General features: G+C 45.0%; 1 protein-coding gene across 1 annotated transcript in view; it reads right to left on the bottom strand.

The window, feature by feature from the left end:
* The window catches only part of LOC144766720 (disheveled-associated activator of morphogenesis 2-like), a 902,367-nt gene extending 878,219 nt beyond the window's left edge, over positions 1-24,148 (bottom strand). The window contains exon 1 of the mRNA XM_078650477.1: positions 23,827-24,148. Within this exon, the coding sequence (XP_078506603.1) occupies positions 23,827-23,856 (30 nt within the window). The 5' untranslated portion in view covers positions 23,857-24,148. The remainder of the gene's footprint in view (positions 1-23,826) is intronic.
* Between the last annotated feature and the right edge of the window lie 446 nt (positions 24,149-24,594).

The raw sequence follows: 24,594 nt of genomic DNA, 5'->3' as shown, positions 1-24,594 counted from the left end.
GTGTTGTATAATCTAATCTCTTTTATTGGGCACGTTAAACTTCTCTGCCTGGTACTGTGTCTTCAGCCCTCTATTATCGGTATCAATTGTATGCAGCACCAGGTCAGATTCCTAGTTTACAGCCTGCCTGACTCCTTTTTGAGCCCTATGTGCTGTGTTTATGGCCTGACAAGTGGCTTGCAGCCTACATAAACTGGTTTGCTGAAAGCAGGCGCTTTGGAATGCAAACAATAAATTAAAACCATTTCTCAGGACATAAACAAAAACACAGGGTTTGAGACAGGAAATCCCAGGAGGCCCCACTTACCTTTGATTCACTGTGCTTTTGAGAAAAGGACACTGCAGGGAGTTAGCAGGTACGTTAAGCTGCAGAATTGGATTACTACTTGAAGTTTCTGCAACTTGTAAAGCCTTAAGCTATAAATATTACAGGAATACATTGCACAATCATTCCGGTGCAGTGCTAGTTACAACAACTGACATTCTATTTTTAGATCTGCTTGTGCTGCAAGTACTGAACAAGCAGCTACTCACGTCATTATCATGTGCAATATCTGCACTGATGTCATAACTACACTTTCGCACTTGCTTATTACTTTTCTTGTTTTCCAATATTTCCTTGAAAATGCACCTTTTGCCCACTCTTTTTTTCAAAAAATTCCCTAGGGAAGAACCCCAGCCCAAATCCCCCATATAAAGCAATTCATTTCTAATTGGCACCAAGTGTTAGAGTCCTTAATCTCTTGCAACAACCTCAATAATCTTGGGAATTGTAATCTTCACTCAGATGTAGAACAAGATCGGGACTCTAGAGTTTTCTGGATTTTATGCTGAGCTTTGGCCTGCCTCAATGGGTCAAATATTCAACCATAAGGCAAGGCATACATTTAGAAGGGATCTTTTCCAGTCATGAGGACCTGATCACTAATGACTGTATGCATTTAGACTTGACTGATAGCAGTATGATTCAATTCAAGCTTCAGATGGCATGTGTAGGGCTACGTATGTGGAGCACAACCAAGCACTTTAGAAATTGGGGCAAGATTGAAGCAGCTGATTTTGCCGAAGTCCTGGACAAATTTAAGAAGAAGGCCCTTCTGGGCTCTGGATCTCCTGCTGAGGATTTGAATAATTGGGTAGCGTCGGCAATAGAAGAGGTGGCCTCCATGATGGATATATGACGGTACAACGCGTACCGTCACAACTCATACCTTTACAACGCGGCCGTGACAACGCAAGTCGTTACCACGACTTGCGTTGGGGGGGCGCGGATTTCGAATAGTTTAATTTACTATTCTAACACCAGTCCCCGTGGACCCTAGGGAAGGTGTTAGGATAGTAAATTAACTATTTTTAGACCTTGAGCGCCCTCCAGCGCAAGTCGTGGTAACGACTTGCGTTGTCACAGCCGCGGTGTAAAGGTACCGCGTTGTGAAAACATCGTTGTAAACGATGTTTACCCTCCATGACAAGAGGAAGTTCAAAGGTCAGGAAGAAACCTTCTGCCCCATTGTTTTCGGAAGAGCTCAAGCAGATTTATAGGTAGTGTAGGAGACAGATGAGGAAATGGAAATTGACCCCTGAGTTAGGAGAGAAAAATAAAACTCAGGAAGTTCATGCTCAAATATAAAAAGGCAATTAAAGAAGCAAAAGGAAATTACTGTTCCCATAGGATTATATCAGCTGGCGATGTCCCGAAGGAACTCTGTAAAACAGTACTTATACTTATGACACCTCCGGTGTCTCAGTAATCGGACAACTCACAAATCTTTTGTAATTAGGTAGCTAAGTTCTTTAAGGAGAAAATCAAGAAGATCCAAGCAGATTTTCTCAACCTTGGCAATAAGTCCAGAGATTATGGGTCACAGTCAGGCTATGGCGAGGACAGGTGTACATAGAACAACCCAACCCAGTTGTTTAGCAAGATTCTCTACCCTTCTCGCTTGGAAGATCAAGACCTTGCTAAGTTCCCCGGACAATCCTTGTCTGGTTAGCGTTCTTCAGCTGGCTCTTGAATCTCTTGGCAAAGGCTTGGGAGATTAACTTTATTTATGTCCTGGAGAACATGGTGTATCCTGATGCCGTAAAGGAGGCACTTGTTATCCCTATGAAGAAGAAACCTGATGGTGACTCCAGTGATTTGAAAATGTGTGCCCTATTTTGTTGCTGCCGACCCTGGCAACATTTTTAGAGAAGTATATAACCCCGAAACCAGCTAAGTATCTCCTTGATCAAGAGCTCGGAGACCTTTCGTAGAATGGTTCAGTACGTTTCATAGCACTGAATCAGCACTTTTCACTACTGCGGATGCAGTTCACAGCTAAGTGGATCAGGGAGGAGCTGCTATTCTGGTTCTACTAGACCTGTCAGCAGCCTTTGATACCAAAGCACATGTACTGTTGGTGCAAAAGCTGGGGCAGATCAGGCTGAAAGATGTGGCCCTTAAGTTGCTGGAGTCCTTTCTGTATGAAAGAACTAATACAGTCAGCTTTGGTGACTTCAGAGCAGCCCCCTTTCAGCTTCCCTGTGAGATCCCCAATGGTTATCCCTAAACCCCACCCTATTCAATTTGTATGTCTCTGTATGTCTCTCCCCTTGCGAAAGTAGCTCACTTTTTCAGTTTCCATATATCATTATATGCGGACGATACCCATATTATCGTCTCCATCTCTGATGCCTGGAAAGATGTAGTGGATAGGTTTGGGGCTTGTAATCATGAGATTGATATTTGAGAAGAACTGGATGAAAATGAATATGGAGAAGCAGAGATAGTGATGTTTGGAATTGACAGCTCTATTTCATTGGTGAGAGTTGGTGGCCAGATGCTTGTGATACTCTGCTTATTCCAGTAGCGGGGGCTGAAAATCTGGGTGTTATGTTTGATATCACCTTAACTTTCGACACCGAGGTTAACAGAATGGTAAGGTCCTGCTTTTTGATGATTCGAATTTTGAAGAAAATTATACCTTCTGTTCCGGAAAAACTTTGGGTTTCAGTTGTTATTGATCTCATCATCTCCTGTTTTGACTTCTGCAATGCCCTGTATTTAAATATCAATAACTGTTTGTTAAATAGACTTAAAATCATTCAAAATGTGGCCCACACCTGATATTAGGTGTACCCAAACATGTATTAGTAAAGGAAGGATTAAAAGATCTTCATTGGCTACCTGTAAAAAACAGGTTTCCACTTTGCTTGACACACATAGCCCTTTACTCTCAGGGACCAAGCTACCTTAGGACTCGCCTGAATAGGTATGCGCCCAGGAGACTTTTGCGATCAGCATGGTGCCATCAGGCAGTTGTTCAACGATGTAAGATAACTAGTGGGGGGGAATGTGCTTTTACAGTGGCATTGGCAGTGGCCAGGCTGTGGAACTCCCTTCCTGAACAGATTAGGAGCCTAAACTTGCACCTACTGTTTCGTAAGCAACTCAAAACTTGGCTTTTCACAGATTATGATTTGTTGCTTCTTCAGGGCTGCCACTGGTCTTCCTGTTTTCCTCCGTTTATAGCACTTTGATACCTTTCGGTCTAATGCGTTTAGGAATACTATAAAAACAATTATGACAGTTGGTCTTCCTCGCCATGCTCACTTGCCACAAGCTGCTCACCCGAACATCTATGGCTCACCACTTGAAAATGTCACCAGCCACCACTTGAAAATGTCACCAGCCACCACTGACCGCACCCAATTTTGCATTTTATTTCCCATGTTTCTATGGTATTTCACCAAGAGAATATCTTTGCTAAATACTAACTGAAGTATCCGGATGATGTGAATCCAGTACGTAATGCATTCCATTCATCTCATTATTTGAATGGAGTTGTGATTTCTGTTACTGGCCCAATAAGAGCTGTTGGGAACAATGAAATTGGATACTTTATGTCTGTGGTGAACAGGAGAAATTGAGTAGAAACTTTCTCTACTTCTCTGTGCCCCAGTCAAGGGAGGAGGTTAAAATTGTGAGCTCACAAGTAGTCACTAGGCCCAGAAACATGAGCATGATCACAATTTAGTGATTCTGTGCCAACTCCTGCATGTTATTCTCCATTTTGGACGTGGGATTTAGCAGGGAAAATGCCAGGATAAAAACTCCTGATGTACGATTCTCCAGGTAGACTCAAAGTCCCAGTTTGGCTAGTAAATTATTTTACTAGCAAAATTAGGATTACAAGCCGTACTGTGATAGGCTTAGTTCATTTGTAATTCAGGTTGATCAGATACAAAGGATTTCTTTTTGGCTCTAGTTGAGGCAATTTTTTTACTAAGTACAGTGGAACGATGGAAATCCCACAGAATACATAATAGTAACAACTGAAAATGTCAATTACCATTTTTAAACTGGAACTGGAATGAAACTGAATTTTCTCCAAAGACATTTTGCAGATGCCTAAAAAACATATGCCATCAACTGAAAATGCTAAGGTTACTAAAACCCAAATCACCCAGTCCCAAACAAATTCAAAATCAAAGAAGCCTAAAAACGAGATCAAAGCGTGGCTTGAGTGTGTAGACTGCTTAATCTATTTTTTGTGATTTAGATTGTGTTTGGGAGTGGGTTTATCATTTGTTTTTGGGGTGGTGGGAGCAGGTTTTTAAGTGCATGAAAAGCATTATTTAGTGATTTTAAATTTTAAATTCACTTGCAGGGTTGAAACAAAACTGCTGAGTATTGGGCGAATCTGCAGCCAAGGAGATTGTAATCTTGGCAGAAGCTTCCTTTCCCCTCCTTCTGCACTCTGGTTTCAGGCTAAGTTATTGGGCCTGGGGCCAGCATACCCCTAGCAGGCCTTCCTCCTTCCCACACCTTGCACAGCTCTTTAAATTTAAGGTCACATGCTGTTAGTAAAAGGTGTTTATTTACGTTTGTCCCTGCATTCTAATTGCCGCCCCAGGGTTATGGTTTCCATTTGACACTGGGCTTAGGGGTTGGGTATTGGTTAGTTGATGGAGCTTGGGTTTTGATTTACTAAGTACAGTGGAGCGATACAAACCCCACAGAATACATAATGGTAACAACTGAAAATACCAATTACCCTTTTTATATTGGAACTGGAATGAAACTGAATTTTCTCCAAAGACATTTGGCAGATGCCAAGAAACACATGCCATCACCTGGAAATGCTATGGTTACTAAAACCCAAATCACCCACTTCAACCAGCCCCAAAAATTCTAAATCAAAGAAGCCTTAAAACAAGATCAATGCACGGCTTGAGTGTGTAGACTGCTTAATCTATTTTCTGTGATTTAGATTGTGTTTGGGAGTGGGTTTACCATTTGTTTTTGGGGTGGTAGGAGCAGGTTTTTAAGTGCATGAAAATCATTATTTAGTGATTTTAAATTCACTTGCAGAGTTCAGACAAAACTGCTGCGTATTGGGCCAATCTGCAGCCAAGGAGATTTTAACTTTGGCAGAAGCTTCCTCCCCCCCTTCTGCACTCCAGTTTCAGGCTAAGTAATTGGGCCTGGGGTCAACATACCCTGAGCAGGCCTTCCTCCTCCTCTCACACCTTGCACAGTTCTTTAAATTTAAGGTCACATGTTGTTAGTAGAAGGTGTTTATTCACGTTTGTACCTGAATTCTAATTGTCGCCCCAGGGCTATGGTTTCCATTTGACACTGGACTCAGGGGTTGGGTTCTGGTTAGTTAATAGAGTTTGGGTTCTGATTGACTCCTAGGGCTAGGGGTACTGTTGAATCTAGTGCAAAAACAACAGTTGATGGACAGAATGCAGAACAATATCATACATTCACCCCAGTACAGAGATCTGTGCCTAAATCCATTGTTTTATGCTAACCATGCCATTTCAGTTTGAACCCAGCCATTTGCAAATCAGTCTAGACCCTGTGCCCCATGGGAACAGTCCAGCCCGAACTGCCAAGCCAGGTCCTCCCTGAACTGGAAACAAGCATCCAAGGACTGGTATCGGGCTTTCCGCCCTCATCAGCCAGGATAGCTTGATTCCAGTGGCATGGAAAGCACGGGACTCACGTCTGAGCATACCTGTCACACTCTGGGTGACAAATGCAAAAACAGTTGATGGACAGAATGCAGAACAATGTCATACATTCACCCCAGTACAGAGATCTGGGCCTAAATCCATACATATTTTGCTCACCATGCCATTCTAGTTTGAACCCAGCCATATGCAAATCAGTCTTGACCCTGTGCCCCATGGAAACAGTCCAGTCCAACATGCCAAGCCAGGTCCTCCCTGGACTGGAAGCAAGCATCCTAGGACCAGTTTCAGCTAGGATAGCTTGGTTCCAGTGGCATGGAGAGCACGGGACTCACGTCTGAGCATACCTGTCCCACTTGGGGTGACAAATGCAAAAACAACAGTTGCTTTTGCTTAGTTCATCCTAAGTTGGCAGGATATGCCCATACATGGGTCCCTTGCTCACTTTTTCACTGGATTCAAGCTAGCCTGGCAGATGACAGTTGATTAGCCAGAAACCAGTCCCAGGATGCTTCTTTCCGGTCCAGGGAAGACATGGCTTGGCTGTCCGTGCTGGACTGTTCCCATGAGGCACAGTGTCAGACTGATTTGCATATGGCCATGTCTGAACTGGAGTGGCAGAGTGAGCTAAAGAATGATGATGGATTAAACCCAGATCAGTTCACGGGGGTTGAGTGCTTGCAATCTTCAACACTCCATCCATCATTCCCTTTGGTTTTGCTCTGCTGAATCTAGGGCATAGGGCTAAGGTTCTGATTGGTTGATAGGACTAGGGTTCTGACTAGCTCCTGGGGCTATGGTTACTATTCGACCCAGAGTTCAGGGCTTGGGTTCTGATTGGTTGAGAGGACTAGGGTTCTGATTTGTACCTAGGGCTAAGGTTACTAATGGACAAAGGGTTTAGAGATTCGGTTCTAATTGGTTGATATGGCTAGGGTTCTGATTGCCTGCTAGGGCTAGGATTACTAGAGGACCTAGGAAGTAGCTCTTGGTTTCTAAGTGGTTGATAGGTCTAAGGTTCTGGTTGGCACCTATGGCTAGGGTTACCATTGGTTCCAGGGCTTAGGAGTTGGGTTTTGAATGTTTGATAGGGCAAGGGTTATGATTGACTCCTCTAAAACGCCCATAGGCTCTAATCATGGGAACCATAACATTCTGATTGGTTATGGTTAGGGCTAGGGCTCCTATTGGCCTAAAGTCACCTAATAACAAGAGCTAGTTAAACCTAGGTCTCAGGGGATCCAACATGGGTGTCAGTTTAAGGGAGTTCCTTGTATGGGCCTGTTAGGGTGTGGAAATGCCCCAGTACAAAAACTCTGCATCCCTGCCATAAGAATTTCAGCTGACCACCTCTCACATTCAAAATCATTATCTGCTAGTAATCCCTAAAATCCACCAACACCCCATATACATTCACTGAGTCACGTTAACTACTAATAAAACATCAGACAACTATCTAAGCTTTTTAACAGCTAAAAACAACCACATCAACACCACACAAACTATCACAAAAAATACAAGAATTAAAAAACCACTGCCCAAAGAACTTACCAACACAATGTCTCATGCCAGACGGAAAGTAAAAATCAAGAGAAGGCACAAATGTATGTTCACAAAGTTTCCAAATCATACATTCCCACCACAACCCCCATCCTCTACTCAAATCACCAGACAACACATCAGTTGCAACAGCACTTCCCACCATAAAATCCCACAAACATAGAAACATATCTCAAACTTACCATTTCTCTAACCAAAGAATGTCTCTTCTACCTCTACCTAAAGTCACAGTACCTCTCAAACCAGCCACACCAAAGTTCCCTATGCCCCTGCACCTCCAATCATACTACACTACATCATCAAAGCACCAGGAAATGAAGAAGAAAGAAACCCAAAAACTAAAATGCCTGCTCTTCAACGCAAGCTCCATGAACAAAAAGCACTTTAACATCTTTGACGTACTCTCAGAAAAAATCATGAGACCTCACCTTCATAGCAGAAAAATAACCCCGTGAAGATCTTGCACCCACACATACATGCCACAAAGCCATCCACTACAAGTAATATTAATTGAAGATGGGTGTGAATACTTGATGATAAGATGTCACCCTAACTATAACCTATTATTTTTTTCTTAATATATAGACCTCCATGCAGCAATGCCAACTTTGAAGATGTCTTACTAAATATAGTGACCAACACCCATCTGGATCACCCAAACATATACATTCTAGAAGACATTGTTACATGTTTTTGCAAGAAGAATCGACCCTTAGCCAAAGGTATCTAACTAATTTTGAAATGCTCAACTGCCAACATAACCTATCTGGACCAACACACTGTGTAGGACATACTCTAGATGTCATATTTGCACCCTCAGGGCAAGCAACAGTTACAGGCAACTTCCCATAAGTGGAGCAACCACAACATCATCACTTTCAAGATCAATACACGTATCAGGAACAACACTACAATACACAAAAAAACAACAACAACAAACGCTCGTACAGACAATATAAAAACTAGACATTCACCAACTCAAGACCCATCTTGAAAGAAAACCAATACAAATGAGGCCAAAAGAGAGATACACACCTTCTACAACTAAATGTCCACTGCCATCAACAAAAAGATATCAATAAAAACCACAGTCAGGGTTTACCACAAATACAATAACACATGGTTAATGACAACATCAAAAGAATGAAAATGTGCCGCAACATACTGCAACACAAGTGGAAAAATCAAGAGATGAAATAGACAAACACACTATACGCCACTATAACAGATCCTACAGTCGAGCCATCAGAACCACAAAAAGACACCACTACGCCACACGCATATCTGAAGCCGACTACCCTTCTAAAGGTTTACATAAAATTGTAACAGAATTGAGAACTCCAGAGTGCCAAAACACAGAAACGCTACAATCACAGTACTTCTATGATAAATCTCCCATTAAGTGATCATACGAATTAAAAAGATTGAAAATGACCTTAAGGAGAGCACGGACGGCAGCACAACAACACATGACCTAACCACCATTGAAAGAGACAACAATAATTATACATTAATGTATGCTTTCAATATCATATCATAAAAAGATTTGCTCATGATTATCATTGCAGCCAGAGCATCAGGATCACCTTAAGATCCAGTACCACCAAAGTCTTTAAAGATATACTTTGCAGGGGCGTGGCCAACTGCCGAGCATGGCGGCTGCCTAAAGCGGGAGCTCCTGGAGGCATACCGGCCCGTACACAAATCCGTACATTCATCCGCACTTACACCCGCCTGAAGGAGTGACATCAGCTTGGGGAAGCAAGCGGCGCTCACTGATCCGCACCCGACGAAAATCCGGCGGTGGAAAGGGTTCCGTTCAGCAGCGGCGTACTGGGGCCTCTACCTGCCCGGCAGCACCGCCTTGGCGTGACTGGCGGACCCGGGCGGAAGTCCGCCCTGATCGGCTGGGGGGCGCTGATTCCAGCCGGCGCCTGCGGACCTCCGAGTGAAGAAAAGCTCCGGCGCCTCATGTAACCGGCGCGAACTACAGTGGACACGGATGCGGCTGCTGCACCCGGGACAGGCTGGGCACATCTCCCGACCTTGGAGTGAGCGCCCTCGCCAGCGGAGACGTCCTTGATCCTTGGCGACGCCATTTTTGAGATCCCGGATGACCGGGCACACCGCTCCTGCGGCGAGGTGAGAGGGGGTGAGCCGGAGATCCACCGCACACCCGCAATTCTGTGAATCGGACTTTCGCCCGAGACTGCGGTAGAGCTGACATTGCTCCTTGTCTCGTGGCACCTGCATACCATCCTGATGCGGCGTCCATAGTGTACTCCGACCCGCAAGAAGGGACCGTGCTTAAGTGGGACATCCCGCCCTGACACTGAACCTCAGAGACACAGCAGGACACCACCGCTGCCTGCGGGGAGCTCCCTGCCCAGAGACCGCCGACGCCGCAGCGCAGCATCGCAGCGCGGCATACTGCAACGGCCGCAAAGGGACAGAGTACACACGTGGTGGGCCACACGGTGAAACATCAGAGAACGGCCTCCTGGCTGTAGCGGAGCCCGACCGGGATATAAAGGGGTACTGTGCGTGGCACTTCAGGCTCTTGTTCTCTCATAGGACCACCACACGAACACACACGGCCTGGTGACCGGGGGAGCGTGCGGCCCGCGGCCGGTTGTTACCGGCACTACTACAGAGACCGGGAGGTGCAGTAGCAAATACGACGCTATGGCGGGCAAAGGCGCGAGGAGTGCGTCGGCGCAAGATAAATTTGCGTATACTCAGCACGGACACTCGCAGGGAAGCGGGCGCCACTCCAATGGTGCGATTGCGGATGCGAGCGGGGCAGGGAAAGTTACCCTGGAAGACATTATGAAAACCCTCACAGAGGTACAAGCGACAGTGGGCACTATTTCCTCCGAAGTCAACTTGCTAAGAGCAGACTTTAAGAAGATGTCGGAAAGGGTGTCTCAAGTGGAGGTGGTTACCAAATCACTCATTGAAGACACTTCAGATCTGCAGGTGGCGATGGAGCGAATGGAAAAAGTCACTAAACAACTGCAGGAAAAGCTGGATGATCAAGAGGGGCGCTCACGAAGAAACAACGTCCGCATCCTGGGCCTTCCGGAATCAGAAGGGAAGGGCGCCATGGACCTGTACGTCGAGGACCTTATCAAAACCAAACTGCAACCTAAAGGCCTGTCACACTTCTTCTCTGTTGAAAGGGCGCACCGGGTCCCTGGAGGTGCGGCCAAATCGGGAGCCTCGCCGCGGCCTGTACTGGCTAGACTATTTAACTTTAGAGACAGAGACGCCATTCTGCAGGCGGCAAGGGTCGCGCCGCCTGTAAGAATTCAGAACTCGACTCTGGCCTTCTTTCCGGACTATACAGCTGAGGTGGCCAGACGCCGGAAGTCCTTCACTGAAGTGAAAAAGGCGCTACGTGACAGGGGCCTGCCCTATTCGATGCTTTTCCCCGCCAAATTGCGGATCGTAGCCGAGGGTAAGACGTGGTTTTTCGACACGCCTGAGGTGGCGCGAGAATGGCTGGATGGATGGAGGCAGGTGGGCCAACCCCAACGCCCGCACAGAGACCGCCAAAACCAACGCAACGGGAGGACGACGGAACACCAGTCGACTAGCCCAACAACTGAAGGAGGCGCCGCAGGACTGGAATCTGATCTCGAGAGGGACCCACTTGACTCCGGACAACCTGTCGAGGGTTGACTGACTAAGCTGCATAAGGAACAATACGATTGCAGCCCTTGGGACTTCGAGGCTGATGGAGCTGAGTAGGGCGGGCATTGGCCGGTGCCTGTAGGGGACTCACCAACCCCACGAGCAAGTAAGAATAGATAGGGAAGGGACTAAGCACTCTGCCAAGTTGGGGATGCGGGCGGGATTTCGTCCGTGGAGCAGGGGAGCAGGGAGGGGGTGGGGGGGGGGAAAGTTGTAAAGTTATGGTTATGGTTATTGGTCATCACTGCATACATTACATGTGTTAGACACACAGTCACACTACAGGCCGTCCATACCTGGCACTCCGGAACGTATCACTACATGCAGGTAACACCATACTGCTGCACATTAGTATCACTGGTCTCGCCTCTACATGGCACAACATACACAAGTTGCGCGCACTGAGGGCGCCCTTGCGATGACACTGGTGCCACCGCTGAAACTGCTTACGTGGAATGTCAGAGGGCTGGGGGATAAAATTAAAAGAGGTTTGGTATTGCAGACCATCAAGCGCCAGGGGCCTGAGCTGGTCCTGCTTCAAGAAACGCACCTGGTAGGGAATGCATGCAAGGCACTTGATAGGCGCGGGTATTCCATGGCAGTACATGCCGAGTTCACCACGGGCTCCAGAGGCACTGGGATACTCCTAAAAAAAAACTCATCATTTATGGTTAATAGTCACAAGACGGACGATCAGGGGCGTTTTGCTGCGCTCTCCGGACAGTGGGAGGGGAAAACCCTCAATGTGGTGTCCGTATACATCCCCCCAGCACTACACTCTACTGCACTGCCAGCGCTTGGGCACTTTCTCATTGGCCTCCCGGAGGGTGATATAATTATTGGTGGAGACTTCAATGCTATAGCAGACCCCTTACTGGACACCTTTCCCATAAGGGAACGCCCGAGGGGAGCTGCCACGCTTCCTGGCTTCCTGAGCGCACTGGGTCTCACAGATGTGTGGCGACAACTGAACCCTGCGGCAACTCAATATACGCATTACTCATCCACACATAACAGCCTCTCACGTATCGATTACTTCTTCTTTTTGGGGGTGGGACTGGGGTCCATAGACAAGCTAGAAATTTTACCCAGGGGCATCTCAGACCACTCCCCAATATCCATCCATCTTACTACCAGAGAAAAGAAGCGCGCCAGAACATATCCGATCTACCCCAATTATTTACTGGTCCCTGGAATCAGGAAAAAACTTAAATTGGCCACAAAACACTACTTTAGCGAAAATACGGGAACAGTCTCCTCACCCACGGTGCTCTGGGAGGCATACAAAACGGTTCTGCGCGGCGCAGCCATAGCGGCGATCACTGGCCATAAGAGAGACTCCAATGCTGAACTTGCTACCTTGGAATTGGCACTCCACGCAGCGAACACTGCTCACATGTCGGACCCCACCCCTGACAACACACACACGTTACACCTACGACAGGAGCAACACCGGGCGCACCTCAAGACGTCCATTCAGGGTCATTTAGCAAACACCGCACACCGAATCTATGACGTTGGAGACAAGGCCGGGAAGATGCTGGCGTGGTTGGACAAAAGGGGCGGCACTAACAGAGGGATCCAAAGACTATACGATCGTGAGGGCCGGCTACAGACACACCCGGACCACATAGTTCGCACCCTAGCAGGCTACTTTCAGGAAATATACACCCCGGTTCGGTCCGTCACGGAACAGGAGGCACTGGCCTCGCTTGGGCACATCGATATCCCTGAGCTTCCACAAACTGCACAACAAGAACTAGACACAGACTTGACGAAGGATGAGATCCAGTTGGCGATACAGGCATTACAGTCCGGCAAAGCGCTGGGGCCCAACGGGATCCCTGTAGAGTGGTATAAAGCGAGTGCCTCGGCATTGGCCGGCCCACTGTTGGATATGTACACTGACAGCGTAGAGAAAGCGTTGCTCCCAATCGATCAGCGCACGGCCACGATAGTAGCCATCCCGAAACCAGACAAACCACCTACTGAATGCACCTCTTATCGGCCCATTTCCTTACTGAACATTGAAGCGAAGATTTTGGCGAAGCTCCTAGCCAGTCGTCTAACCCAGCACCTGAGTACTCTGATACACCCCGATCAATCGGGCTTCATGCCACACAGGAGTACGGCTCTGAACCTACGGAGGGTGCATGGGGTGCTGGCGCGGGCACATCGACTCTCGGACCCAGCTGTGATTCTATCACTGGACGCCAAAATGGCGTTCGACATGGTAGAGTGGGAATACTTATTCGTGGTCATGACCCGCATGGGCTTCGGCCCAAAATACCTTGCGTGGGTGCGGTTGCTCTGCACGTCACCGGTCGCGCAGGTGGCTGCGAATGGTCACATTTCACCTCCATTCCCACTGGGGCGCGGAACTAGGCAGGGGTGCCCACTGTCACCCCTTCTCTTTGCATTGGTGCTAGAGCCGTTGGCAATTCTGCTTAGGGCAACGCCACTGTTCCGAGGCATTACCTGGGAGAGCGGCTGGGAAGACAAAGTCTCCTTATATGCGGACGATATGCTAATATACATGATCAATCCAACCGAGGGAGTTCCAGCCCTACTGGCGCTGTGCGATGAACACGGCCGGGCGTCAGGGTATACCCTGAATTGGTCCAAATCCATAATATACGTACTTAAGGGCCCGAACCCACTTGTACATGACGAATGCCCCCTAACAGTAACGACCACCTCCTTTAAGTATTTGGGAATTTTCATTACCACTGATGCCGCGGAATTTTATACCAAAAACCTACTGCCACCTATCACGCGCTTACGTGCGGACGTTAAATACTGGGCTACTCTACCGTTAACCCTCCTTGGGCGAGCGGCACTGTATAAAATGATGGCTCTCCCGAGGTTTCTATATGTGCTGGAAAACTCTCCATATGTAGTGCACCAGCGATATTTTAAGCAGGTTGCTGCACTGCTCTCCAGCTTGCTGTGGAGCAATGGCCCAGCAAGGATAGCGCAGGAAAAACTGGTGAAAAGCTGGTACGAGGGAGGAATTGCGTTACCCAATCTCCAATTATATTATTGGGCATCCCAACTTAAAATAATTAATCACTGGATACACACCCCGCGGGGGGACCCCGCCTACAAGGCTGACTGGGCACAACTGGGAACAGACGGCATGCTTGCAGTGTTATACAATCCGTTGCGTGTGAGGAACCTACTCGGCCCAACATTTCATACAGCGACACTATGGCACACAGCACAATCCCGTCTGGGCTGGAAGGGGAAGATAACCAGGATGACGCCACTGTGGGACACTAGAGCACTGGGTAACTTACGGTCATGTAGGGGTTTCGCGCAATGGGACCACATCGGGATCTCAGTGGTTGGGGACCTCTGGGACAAGGGCGCGGTGATTGCATTTACACAACTCCAACAACAATATGGCATGGGCTCCACTGAGGCATTCCGATATGGGCAGATCATACACGCTCTAATGCAGGCAATTCCACCCGAAACCACACTCCCTGAATCGTCACCCCTAGAGGACAGGTTGCTGACGGAATTTATGGAGCAAAAAGCGACCTCTCTCACTTATAAAAAAATGATTAACAACCTGCCAGAGCCCACTCGGAAGCTTAAGGAGAGGTGGGTTGAGGAATTAGGTGAGATGGATGACACAGAGTGGAACGAAGCCCTTGCATCACCACGAGAGGTAGGCATATCGGCGCGGTTCCGTTTAGTGCAACTCAAGATTTTACATCGCACCTACTACACCAGAACACTTCTCCACAAAATACAAAGGGCACCACACCCTTACTGCCTCAGGGGATGCGGGGAAGAAGGTACTCTGTTTCACACATTGTGGAAATGCCCTCAAATCCAAGAAGTGTGGAGACAGATCATGCACACAGTCTCCCAGGCCATTGAAGTGTCGGTCCTACCTGAACCCCGTAAATGCCTGTTGAACATCTGGGACCCTACTGACATGAACAGGTATGGACAGCTGTGGGTTACTTTAGCTGTGACTGTGGCGAAACGTGATATCGCGCAAAAGTGGGGTGCCCCGGAACTGCCTACGGTGGCTGGCTGGATCAGATATATGGACCTCCTAATGGTGAAGGAAAGGGCAGTTTATGTGCTACGGGCTTGCCCCCGTAAATGGAACAAGGTTTGGCTACCGTGGAACAAATATAGGGGAGAGCCGTGTGCACCCTTGCCGGAAGGTGAGGATTCGGAGTCCGAAGAGGACGATGACTAGACGGTCTGGGTACTTACACTGTACAATGAGGTGTGCGGGGAGGGAACGGGTTGCAATGGTACCTGGGATACAGTGAAGAATGTATGACGAGGCCTACCGTTGACTGTGAGAATATGTGCTTCATTGTCGAGTGATGACTTTAGTTGGGTTTTATAGTTTTTTGATGTTTGCTACACATTGAAATTGTTAGGGGCGGGTACATGTGCCTATTAATACTCTGCTTCTCCGTTACCATCAAGGTATGGAACTGAATACTTTCTATGTAATAATTGATTCTGACAACCTCATGTCATACTCAAGGTAACAAAAGTTATATGTTGTAATACGGTCTATCATATCGTTTATTCCTCATTATGCAAAAACTGATAATTGAGCGTGAAATGCCTATGTTATTGAAACTATGTATCCTGCATTCCTGACAATAAAGTTTTTTTTTTAAAAAAGATATACTTTGCACAACTTGTGCAGAGAAAGTAGTCAGATTCCTACTCAAACAGTCCCTGCACCTAGGTTAAGTCCCATCTAAGCTTCAAACCTCCTATATTAGACCTCTCCTCAAAAAGAAAAACCTTAATCCTTCCAATCCAGCAAATGAAGAGCCCACAACAAAAGCACCATTACTATGAAAAAGTTTTGAGAGAGCAGTGTTTCTCAACTCTCAAACTTTACAGAACATAATGATTTAATGTCAGGCCAACAGTTCAGCTTCTGAGCAGGCAGTGGCACAGAGTCAGCCATCATATCCATCTGCAATGATCTGAAACATCATATTGGATGTGATTGGAGTAGCTGTCTTTTTGTCTCTAGATTTTTCGGCTGCGTTTGACACTTTTCACCACCACATGCTGCTACAAAAACTCTACTATCTCGAAGTCTGTGAAAATGCTCTAAAATGGGTTGATTCTTATCTCACAGACAAAGTGTAGTTTACCTACTTTTCACATCTGCTCCTCACACACAACACTGTGGTGTTCCTCAGGAGTTCATCATATCCCCTCTACTATTCAATATCTACCTAACCCTGTTATGAAACCTGATTAAATAATTTAACCTCACCGGCTACATCTATGCGGATGACAACCAAATCATTTAGAAAATAGATAGCACAGAAAACCTCTATGATTTAAAACGTAATACTGCCTGCAGACCATAAAAACATTTTTGATGAATAACCATTGAATGCTCAATACTGCAAAGACATAGAAAGACAGTGGAAAAAATACCAGCCTGCTAGCATATGGCCTAGAGAACTTGAAGTCCCTCCAACAACATCAAGAGAAGTTAGAAACCTACGTGTAAGCATGGAGTCAAACCTATCCTTGATACCACATTAAACAGCGTCAAAAAGAGTACCTTCTATGCAATGAAAACATTACATTAAGTTTTCCCATACCTTGCATGCTTGCATACCAAAATAAACTGGAATCCATCCTCACACTTGTAATCTCCAAGCTTATCTATTACAACTGCCTTTACCTTGGAGCACCCACATTCATCATAAACAAAACACAACTCACACGAAATGCTGCTACAAGGCTTCTTTTTCATTTTCCCCATGAGAAATCATGTCCCCAGTCCTGCAACTACTCCAATGGCTACATATAGTTACAAGGGCAGAATTCAAAGCACTCTACATTGCCCCCAGAGACGCCAACAAAAAGGACACTATACCTACAAGATAAATTCAAGCAATATAAACAAAACATAACTTTGCTCTCCAGGCTTGCACCACTTATCATCATACCACCTTACCATATTAAATATGTACCAGGCACTACATTCTTGGTACAAGTCGCCAGTCTCTGGAACTCAGTATTAGCAAGTAGTAGAATCACACAGCAGCATGCATACTTCCAAAGACAACTGAGAACATGGAGTTTTCCAAGATAACTCACATCCTGGTGAAAGAGCCCTAAAAGACAGCCACACGCTCAGACGCTATCTTCAGCTTACATCCCAAAGATTAGTAACTACCCAACCAGGAAACTGCTTTCTATAAGCAGGTATGCTAAGAAGGGCTGACATATGCTTTGCAGGGGCATTATATACTTATTTAATATCAAATATAACATTTAAGGCCCACAAAAATTCTTTGACCATAATTGTCAGTGGTAAGTGCCAATGGCAATTGTAAGTTACACCTCTTATATTCACATAAGATAAATCTTCATTGAGGTTGTCCATTACCAGTGCTGTACAGACATAAAACAGACAACATCAAATTAACAGGCACGTAATAACTGAAGCAATCAAATCAAATCAAATTCATCTTTATTCGGTCAGATATACGACCATAAAAGCCCATAGATGAGATACATTTAACAAACATCAAGAATATAAAAGACATAAAAGAAACAGTTTAAATATCGTATAAAATATTAAAACCAACATTCTCCAATTAAATTCATTAAACACACATAATTCACCAACTGAGCAATATATCATAGAGAGACATAAAAAAGCCATTAAATATCAAGTAAAAACAAATCTTGCAACCTCAACATTGACTAATTTAGTTCATTGTGCATACCTTTTTCTCTAACTCGGTCCCTGAATAATAGCATTTAAAAACTGTGTAGCAAATCGATAGGGACAGTAGGCACTGCAAAAAAAAACAGCCCTTCAAGGTGTGAGTTATAAGACCTCTGTTTACGAGTTGAGGTGTACAAATTGAGATCTATAAGCTGCATAGAGTGGACAGAATAATATGACTGCTAAGTAGAGTGACCGGAAATCCTCACACAAAAACAAGGGGGCCGAAAGGCAAACCAAGAGCCTGTGAGCGGAAAAGCCACTAAATAGTGAATCCTATTCATATGAAAACATGACAGATAAAATCTATGCTGAGGGGTTTTAATCCACAAAAGGTAAGGCTCCATACCAGTGCGCTTAGAAAGATCTATATACTGTTGAACTGATATCATATCAAAGGAATTTACCATTTGTAGCTTTTCTTTACGTTTTAAAACCTTCCACTTAATCTGCCACTTGGTGAGAGGCCTAATGTTTCTCATATTTGCCCATAAGTCCAAGAGCCTCACATCATGCTTGACAATTCAGAGGACTTTAATCAAGTCACCACTGCAGGTACAAAATATCTATACACTCTGACTGCTTCTTTGCATCTCATAGTGACACTCGGATACGGGATGATAGTAAAAATGCCCATCCTACCAGATCTCTCCACTTCTCTCTCCCTCCACTCAAGTCAGCTCAGGTCCACAACTTTACACAAAATCTCAGTTTGGACAACCTAGTGCAGTAATTAGCTAAGCAGACTATAATCATAGGAAACCCCACAAAAGACCTGCAGAAATGTTGATAGCTGCCAGCATATTGAAACCCATTATACAGCACATCTGTCTCTCACACATCATCCACCATACTGTGACGTGCTTCATCCCATACAATGATAACTGCAGTTCAGTGGTCCTAACTCACAACATGGAAACACTTCCCACATGAGATCACAAAACCAATACAGTACCTTTTAACCCCACAGACTACATGGCAGAGCTTTCTACACATGTAGAGAAGTTCTTCAGTGCTCAACATAGGGGTAGTAAGCGCTATATACATGCTGCAATACAATACAACTGAAAAAAAGGATTTTACAACAGGGTCAGTCACTGTTTGAGTCTTTGAGTTTTTTCTTTCAAGGGTGCTCAAGAACCTGATATGTAGGACCAATGTTGTACCAGACTCTAATAACCAGTTGTAGGTTAAATTCATCTTTGTGTTTCTAAGCTCTGCTGTCAGAAAAACATGCATTAACTCTGAGCCAATTCAAGTTCACGTATGGGGTCAAGATGCAAAAAATAAGTGCACCAATCCCTTCTGCACTGGTGCAGCACAGAAAATGGCCCCTTGATGATCGGGCCCAGTCGGTAGTGCCAGGGCTTTAAGTGGGTCGGGTCCTGCCGGTGCTGAGTACCAACAGTTTTTAAAAGGGGACATCGAACCTGGTCCTTATCGATCTCTCTTTTCATGCCCGGGCACAGATGCTCTGGTTTTAACACAAACTGTAGCGTTGGAGTGAGCATGCGCACTATTGTGTAAAAAGAAGATGTGCGCATGCTCACTTCTTAATCAAATGGAGGGAGCTAAAAGACAGAAACAACATGAAGTCTGAGTTTCCTTCTATACTGGTATTTTTAGCAAGACCAGCCTGATGACAGTTTCTCTGCTTCAGCCCTACATGGCTTTGGGGGATCAGTCTTTAGTGTAATGAACCCTGTAGCAGCCTTCCTGGCCTTTCGGGGACGTTTGCCGCTCTGGCTCTTAAATAAATAAAAAGGCAAATGATGATAGTAAGAAACGCAGACCTCCCTACGTCAGACATCAGGATGAAAGGAGAGGAAATGAGAGGATTGTGATGGAACAAATAAATGGCCAGACACCTACAAAGGCATGAGAGGGGCGAGCGAATGCTGTCAATGGATGGTGGGAAGGGAACAAGGGGGAAGGCGAGCCCCGCCCCCCCACCCCCCCATGGAGAGGTAGATGGGGTGCTGTGAAAGGGAGCAAGAAAGTGAGAAAGTGTAATGAAGATAGGAGTACATGCAGAGATAGCAGGGGAGTAGCCAAAACAGTATAGTCACCGAGAGACTGAAAGAGACAGGCAGAGCAACAGAGCCGCCGGATAGCAACAAGGAAGTAAACAACAACGAGAGGAGCTAACAGAAGCCTACAGAGAGTAACAAAGAGAGGACTAGAAAGTATTGCAATACAGTATGAATAGGAGTAACCACAAGACCATAGAGAAGGAGTCGGGGAGGGGTGGCCAGAAGAGACATTGAGGGAGTGATAGGGACAGTAAAAAGCAGCATACTGGTGGATTAATGGAGGTAGAGACGACTGCCTGAGAGGGAGGGGGCTGGTAGACAGGGGAGACATTCTGAGTGAAAGAGTAACAGAGTAAAGACAGGAGGCCATGGACTGTATCACAAGAAAGTGCAGAGCATCACCAGGGTAAAAGTGCTCTCAGTAAAGTTCCGGACAAGATGCATAGTCCAATCACAACAGGATGATCAGCACACTATATTCAAAATTTTCGAGTTAAGTAATGAGATTTGTCTTTCCTATTCCAAATAATCATAAAAAGTTTGTTGGAGACATGTTTTTAAATTTACAAATCCTTTATTCTTTTTTAAATCTTTCAGATGCAGCTTTTACTCACTAATTTGGGAAATAGGATGTTTTCACCACATAGATACTATCCCTACAGTATAATAAGTCTGGCATTGTGTGTTTAAGGCCTCCCTGTAAATCTTTTTTAAGATGCAAAGTCCTCCCACCTCACGGCCGTATAATTGATCGAAAGGTTTAAATGAAAAAAACACCACCTTTTAAGAAAAGCGATTTCATAACCAAACATGAATGCACCGCACTGCAGCTGTCCGACGTTTGTTTTCTTTCTTTAATTGCCAGCATTAAGTTTTCCTTATGAAATGTTCCATGGCTGCACAGAACCATTATGGGACCGTGAACATGCAACGCTCATCCTTTAGCATTTAGCAATTTATCAAGTAATGTATGGCATTTATGCAGTTTTGAAAAAACATATATGTGCTTTTAAAACACGTATAACATTCTGTGGTATCACTTTGTTAATTTCTCATATTACTTTTAATCATGTCCCTGCGAAATTGTATTTCTGTGCTACTCCTAAATCCATAGTTACAAAGTGATGTTTGCCTGTTGACAAGTGGTATTCCCTTAGGAAAAGTCTAGACGCTGTAATTGCATTAATTGCATTCAGTCACATTAGCTAAAAAGATAATTCTCCTTTTGAAAGTATTTATTAGGCGAATTGATTAAATGTTTCTAACCACCCGGTAGTGACCTCGAGGTTCCATAGGAGAGGATACATAAAATAATAGATAATTCATCAAAATGTATGTGTTGCCTAAAATGTCACCACATATACCATAATTGAATTTCCAAGGAAACTACAATGTCCAACATTCTGTCTCTTCTACCTCACTCCTCTTCACTGGATATCTCTTCCTCTCCCCATTTGCTCCTTCTTTTTCCCTTAGTCCTTTCATTCCAGCATTCTCCATTCTTTAGTCTTAGCCTCTCCTTCACTCCTCTTCGGCCTTCCTTCTCCCCCTTCAGCACATCTCTCCCCTTCTCCTCAACCCTGACTCTCCTGCCTTCACTCCTTTTATCACATTTAATCTTCTTCAGCCTCGCCTCTTCTCCCTTTGGCCTTTTTCTCAGCTTCACATGCCCTCACCATTCATCTCCCTAATTTAGCTTCCTTCATCTCCTTAACTGCTGTGAAAACCCCCCAGCAAAATAGACACAATGGATATCTTCAAGGGTATTGGGAAACCCTACAATAGATTTCTAAGTAATGTAAATCATATGTATAGGCTTTTCTAAAGTGTTTGCTGTAATTATTTTGTAAATAATAAATATACATTAAATATATAAATGAATGATACATGTAAATAAATAAATATTAAATGTAAATAATAAATATAAATTTTTGCTATTTTATTATCCTTTTCTGAATGAGACCTCATGACTTTCTTAAGCATGCAGTGGTAGTTCCCATGATTTAGGCCACACCCCTAATTGAGTTGGTCACACCACTTTAACATGTTTTCTATGTCCCTTTTTGAGATCCCTCAGTTTTTTCATCCCACTTAAAGCCCTGTATAGTGCCAGTGCTTTTGCTGCTTCATCGACAGATATGCCCCTTAGTATGATGCTCTACATATTAATGCACCAGGCTTATAACCTATGCATTGCATCCGATGCATTAACATACACTATGGCACTTTACACAATTATATCACATTTACGCAAAGGTTGATAAGGCACCCCCTGCAAATAGTAGAGGGAAGTCCTTAATCGCTCCACGTGCATGGAGCAAAAATCGGGAGTCCATTGTCTATTTCCAAGGAAGAGGAGAGGGTCGCAGTGACGTCATCGGGGTGCCAGAAGAGCATATAGGGCATCACGAGGTGAGAGACCAGCCTCTTTTTCTCTCCACTGCGCACCAGCCATCATACCGCAGCAAACACCCACCCACCCACATCTGGAGGAAGGGGGGGTTGGTGGCATTTCTTGCAGTAGAAAAAGGGGCTACCCAAATTTTGGCCTGATATACTGAACTTCTCCCTTGGAGGGGTTTTATGTGGGCATCGGGCAGGCAGGAGGGGGGACTGACCTGCTGGTGGTCCTGGTCCTTTCTGCCCTACTCCGAGATGCCGAGATTTTAACTTTTTGGGCGTTCTGCCTGGTGACAGGTAACCCGGCAGTGATGGAGCGATATGCAGTGCCCTGGTGATGTGGAACTGCGGGTATTTCCCATCCCTCTGAGTGATGGAGGAGAAGTTGCCACAAAGTTATGCCCCGGATGCCCTGGGTTGAGGACGTGGGCAATGGATATGAAAAAGGGGCTTGCTGGCACTTTTGCTTTCCGAAGTTTTGCCAACAGTTTTTATTGCTTGTGCAATATTTGAGATGTTTCTGCTGATCTTATGTACTGTATTCTCATACCTATAATGCCTTGGACTGATCTTACAAGTGCATTCTGAAGTGTTGCACTTTAATGGGTGTTGCCAACTGTTTTATTGCTTGCACAATCGTTGAGTTATTTTGCTAATCTTATGTCCTGTATTCTCATAACAGTGAGTGGCCGATCTTACTGTATTTTCATAACAATGATGTATGTTTAACTGCGGTTATTCCTCACTGATGCAATATGACTATGTGAATAAAAGGCTACGCCCTTGGTTAAACCACATTAATTGCAAATGGCTATCTGGTTTCAGTGGTGGGCAGAGAGTAGCACGTGTGAGCGCACTGTTGATATTGATAATATCCAGCTACAAAAAGTAAGCATTGCATCATTTGTGGGGGGAAAAAAACAATGAACCAGAGTAAAAATTAAAAAACAAAATCAAAGATGGCACATTTGGAAACATTGAAGACAAGTTATCTAAAACATAAAACGTGGCATTTGAGAGACCACCAGCTACCTCTTCGGTGGTGACAGAGCGGAGATGCAACAGTGGCATTTTGTTAAGCACCGCAACTTCTATCCCGTCTCAGGAAATACGGAAGGCAGTGCGCAGAAACGTCCTACCTTTAACCACATTTACCGTTGCAGTACATTAAACAACAAGATCCAACGAGGATTACTAACAATGAACTTTTAGACGCGCACGTGGTTAACAATGCAAACATTCAAAATCGTCGTTAGAGTTTCAAATCGCGGCACATTATTCATTAGAGAGGACATCGCTGCATTATCACGTAACTGTCTTCCGTCAGCAGCCCGCTCTGAGCGCTACACTTCCCGAGATATGAAACTAGTTGAAATACGACGGGCGTGGGTAAAAGCCGAAAGTAGCACGACACCTTACCTTACAAATGGAACTTCCTGTGATGTCCATGAGGGGAAAAAGTACGAACTATTCATCAACTATTTTTCTTCAGGATTTCTCCGTAGTTACTGCGAGTGTTTTTCAGCCACACCTGTTTCATTACTTCGTCCAAGTTCAGAGCAGGGGACAGCTGAGGTTGAAGAACAAAGAAAAAAAGAAAAAAACAACGGACACTTCCTTATACGCCGCTGCAGAAAAGAAATCTGAAACTGCCTTCATAAACCGTACAGACAAAGCAAGTGGGGGAAGCAAGAGAGGCAGGTATGTCAGGTACACACGGTATGTTTTCTCTTGGTTTTGCGGGATGTGCCTAGTTTTGGCTTCCAGTTCACTCACCTAACGTCTCTCAGAGTACACATTGAAAATGATTAACATTGAAGAAAAGGGCCCTTCCTTACCTGGGAATTAGAGGGTAAGCATTCAATGACTAGTACCATCAAGTGAATGATGGTAACCAATCACCAGAAAAAATAGCATAAATGGTTTTCAGAAGTCAGAGATGTTTTGTATCATTTTTCTCTTTTCTGACTTGACATTGGGGGTGTGTGAAATTTGCATAATTACTGCTAGCACTAGAACACAAAATCTCACGGAATTACATACAATGTGACTCCTTGCCCAAGAAATGATAGGAAGACACATTTAGCATTAAAAAGTAAATCGAAAGACATGAAACGTATGCCAAATTTGATCAGAAAGTGGCACTCTGACTCTAGCATGCTACTTACTGGCTGTGTTCTACTTGTG

The sequence above is a fragment of the Lissotriton helveticus genome, chromosome 7 (assembly GCF_964261635.1).
Source record: "Lissotriton helveticus chromosome 7, aLisHel1.1, whole genome shotgun sequence".
Taxonomy (NCBI): Eukaryota; Metazoa; Chordata; class Amphibia; order Caudata; family Salamandridae; genus Lissotriton; species Lissotriton helveticus.
Note: the sequence above shows the minus strand (reverse complement) of the source record. Positions and strands in the feature narration are given on the sequence as shown.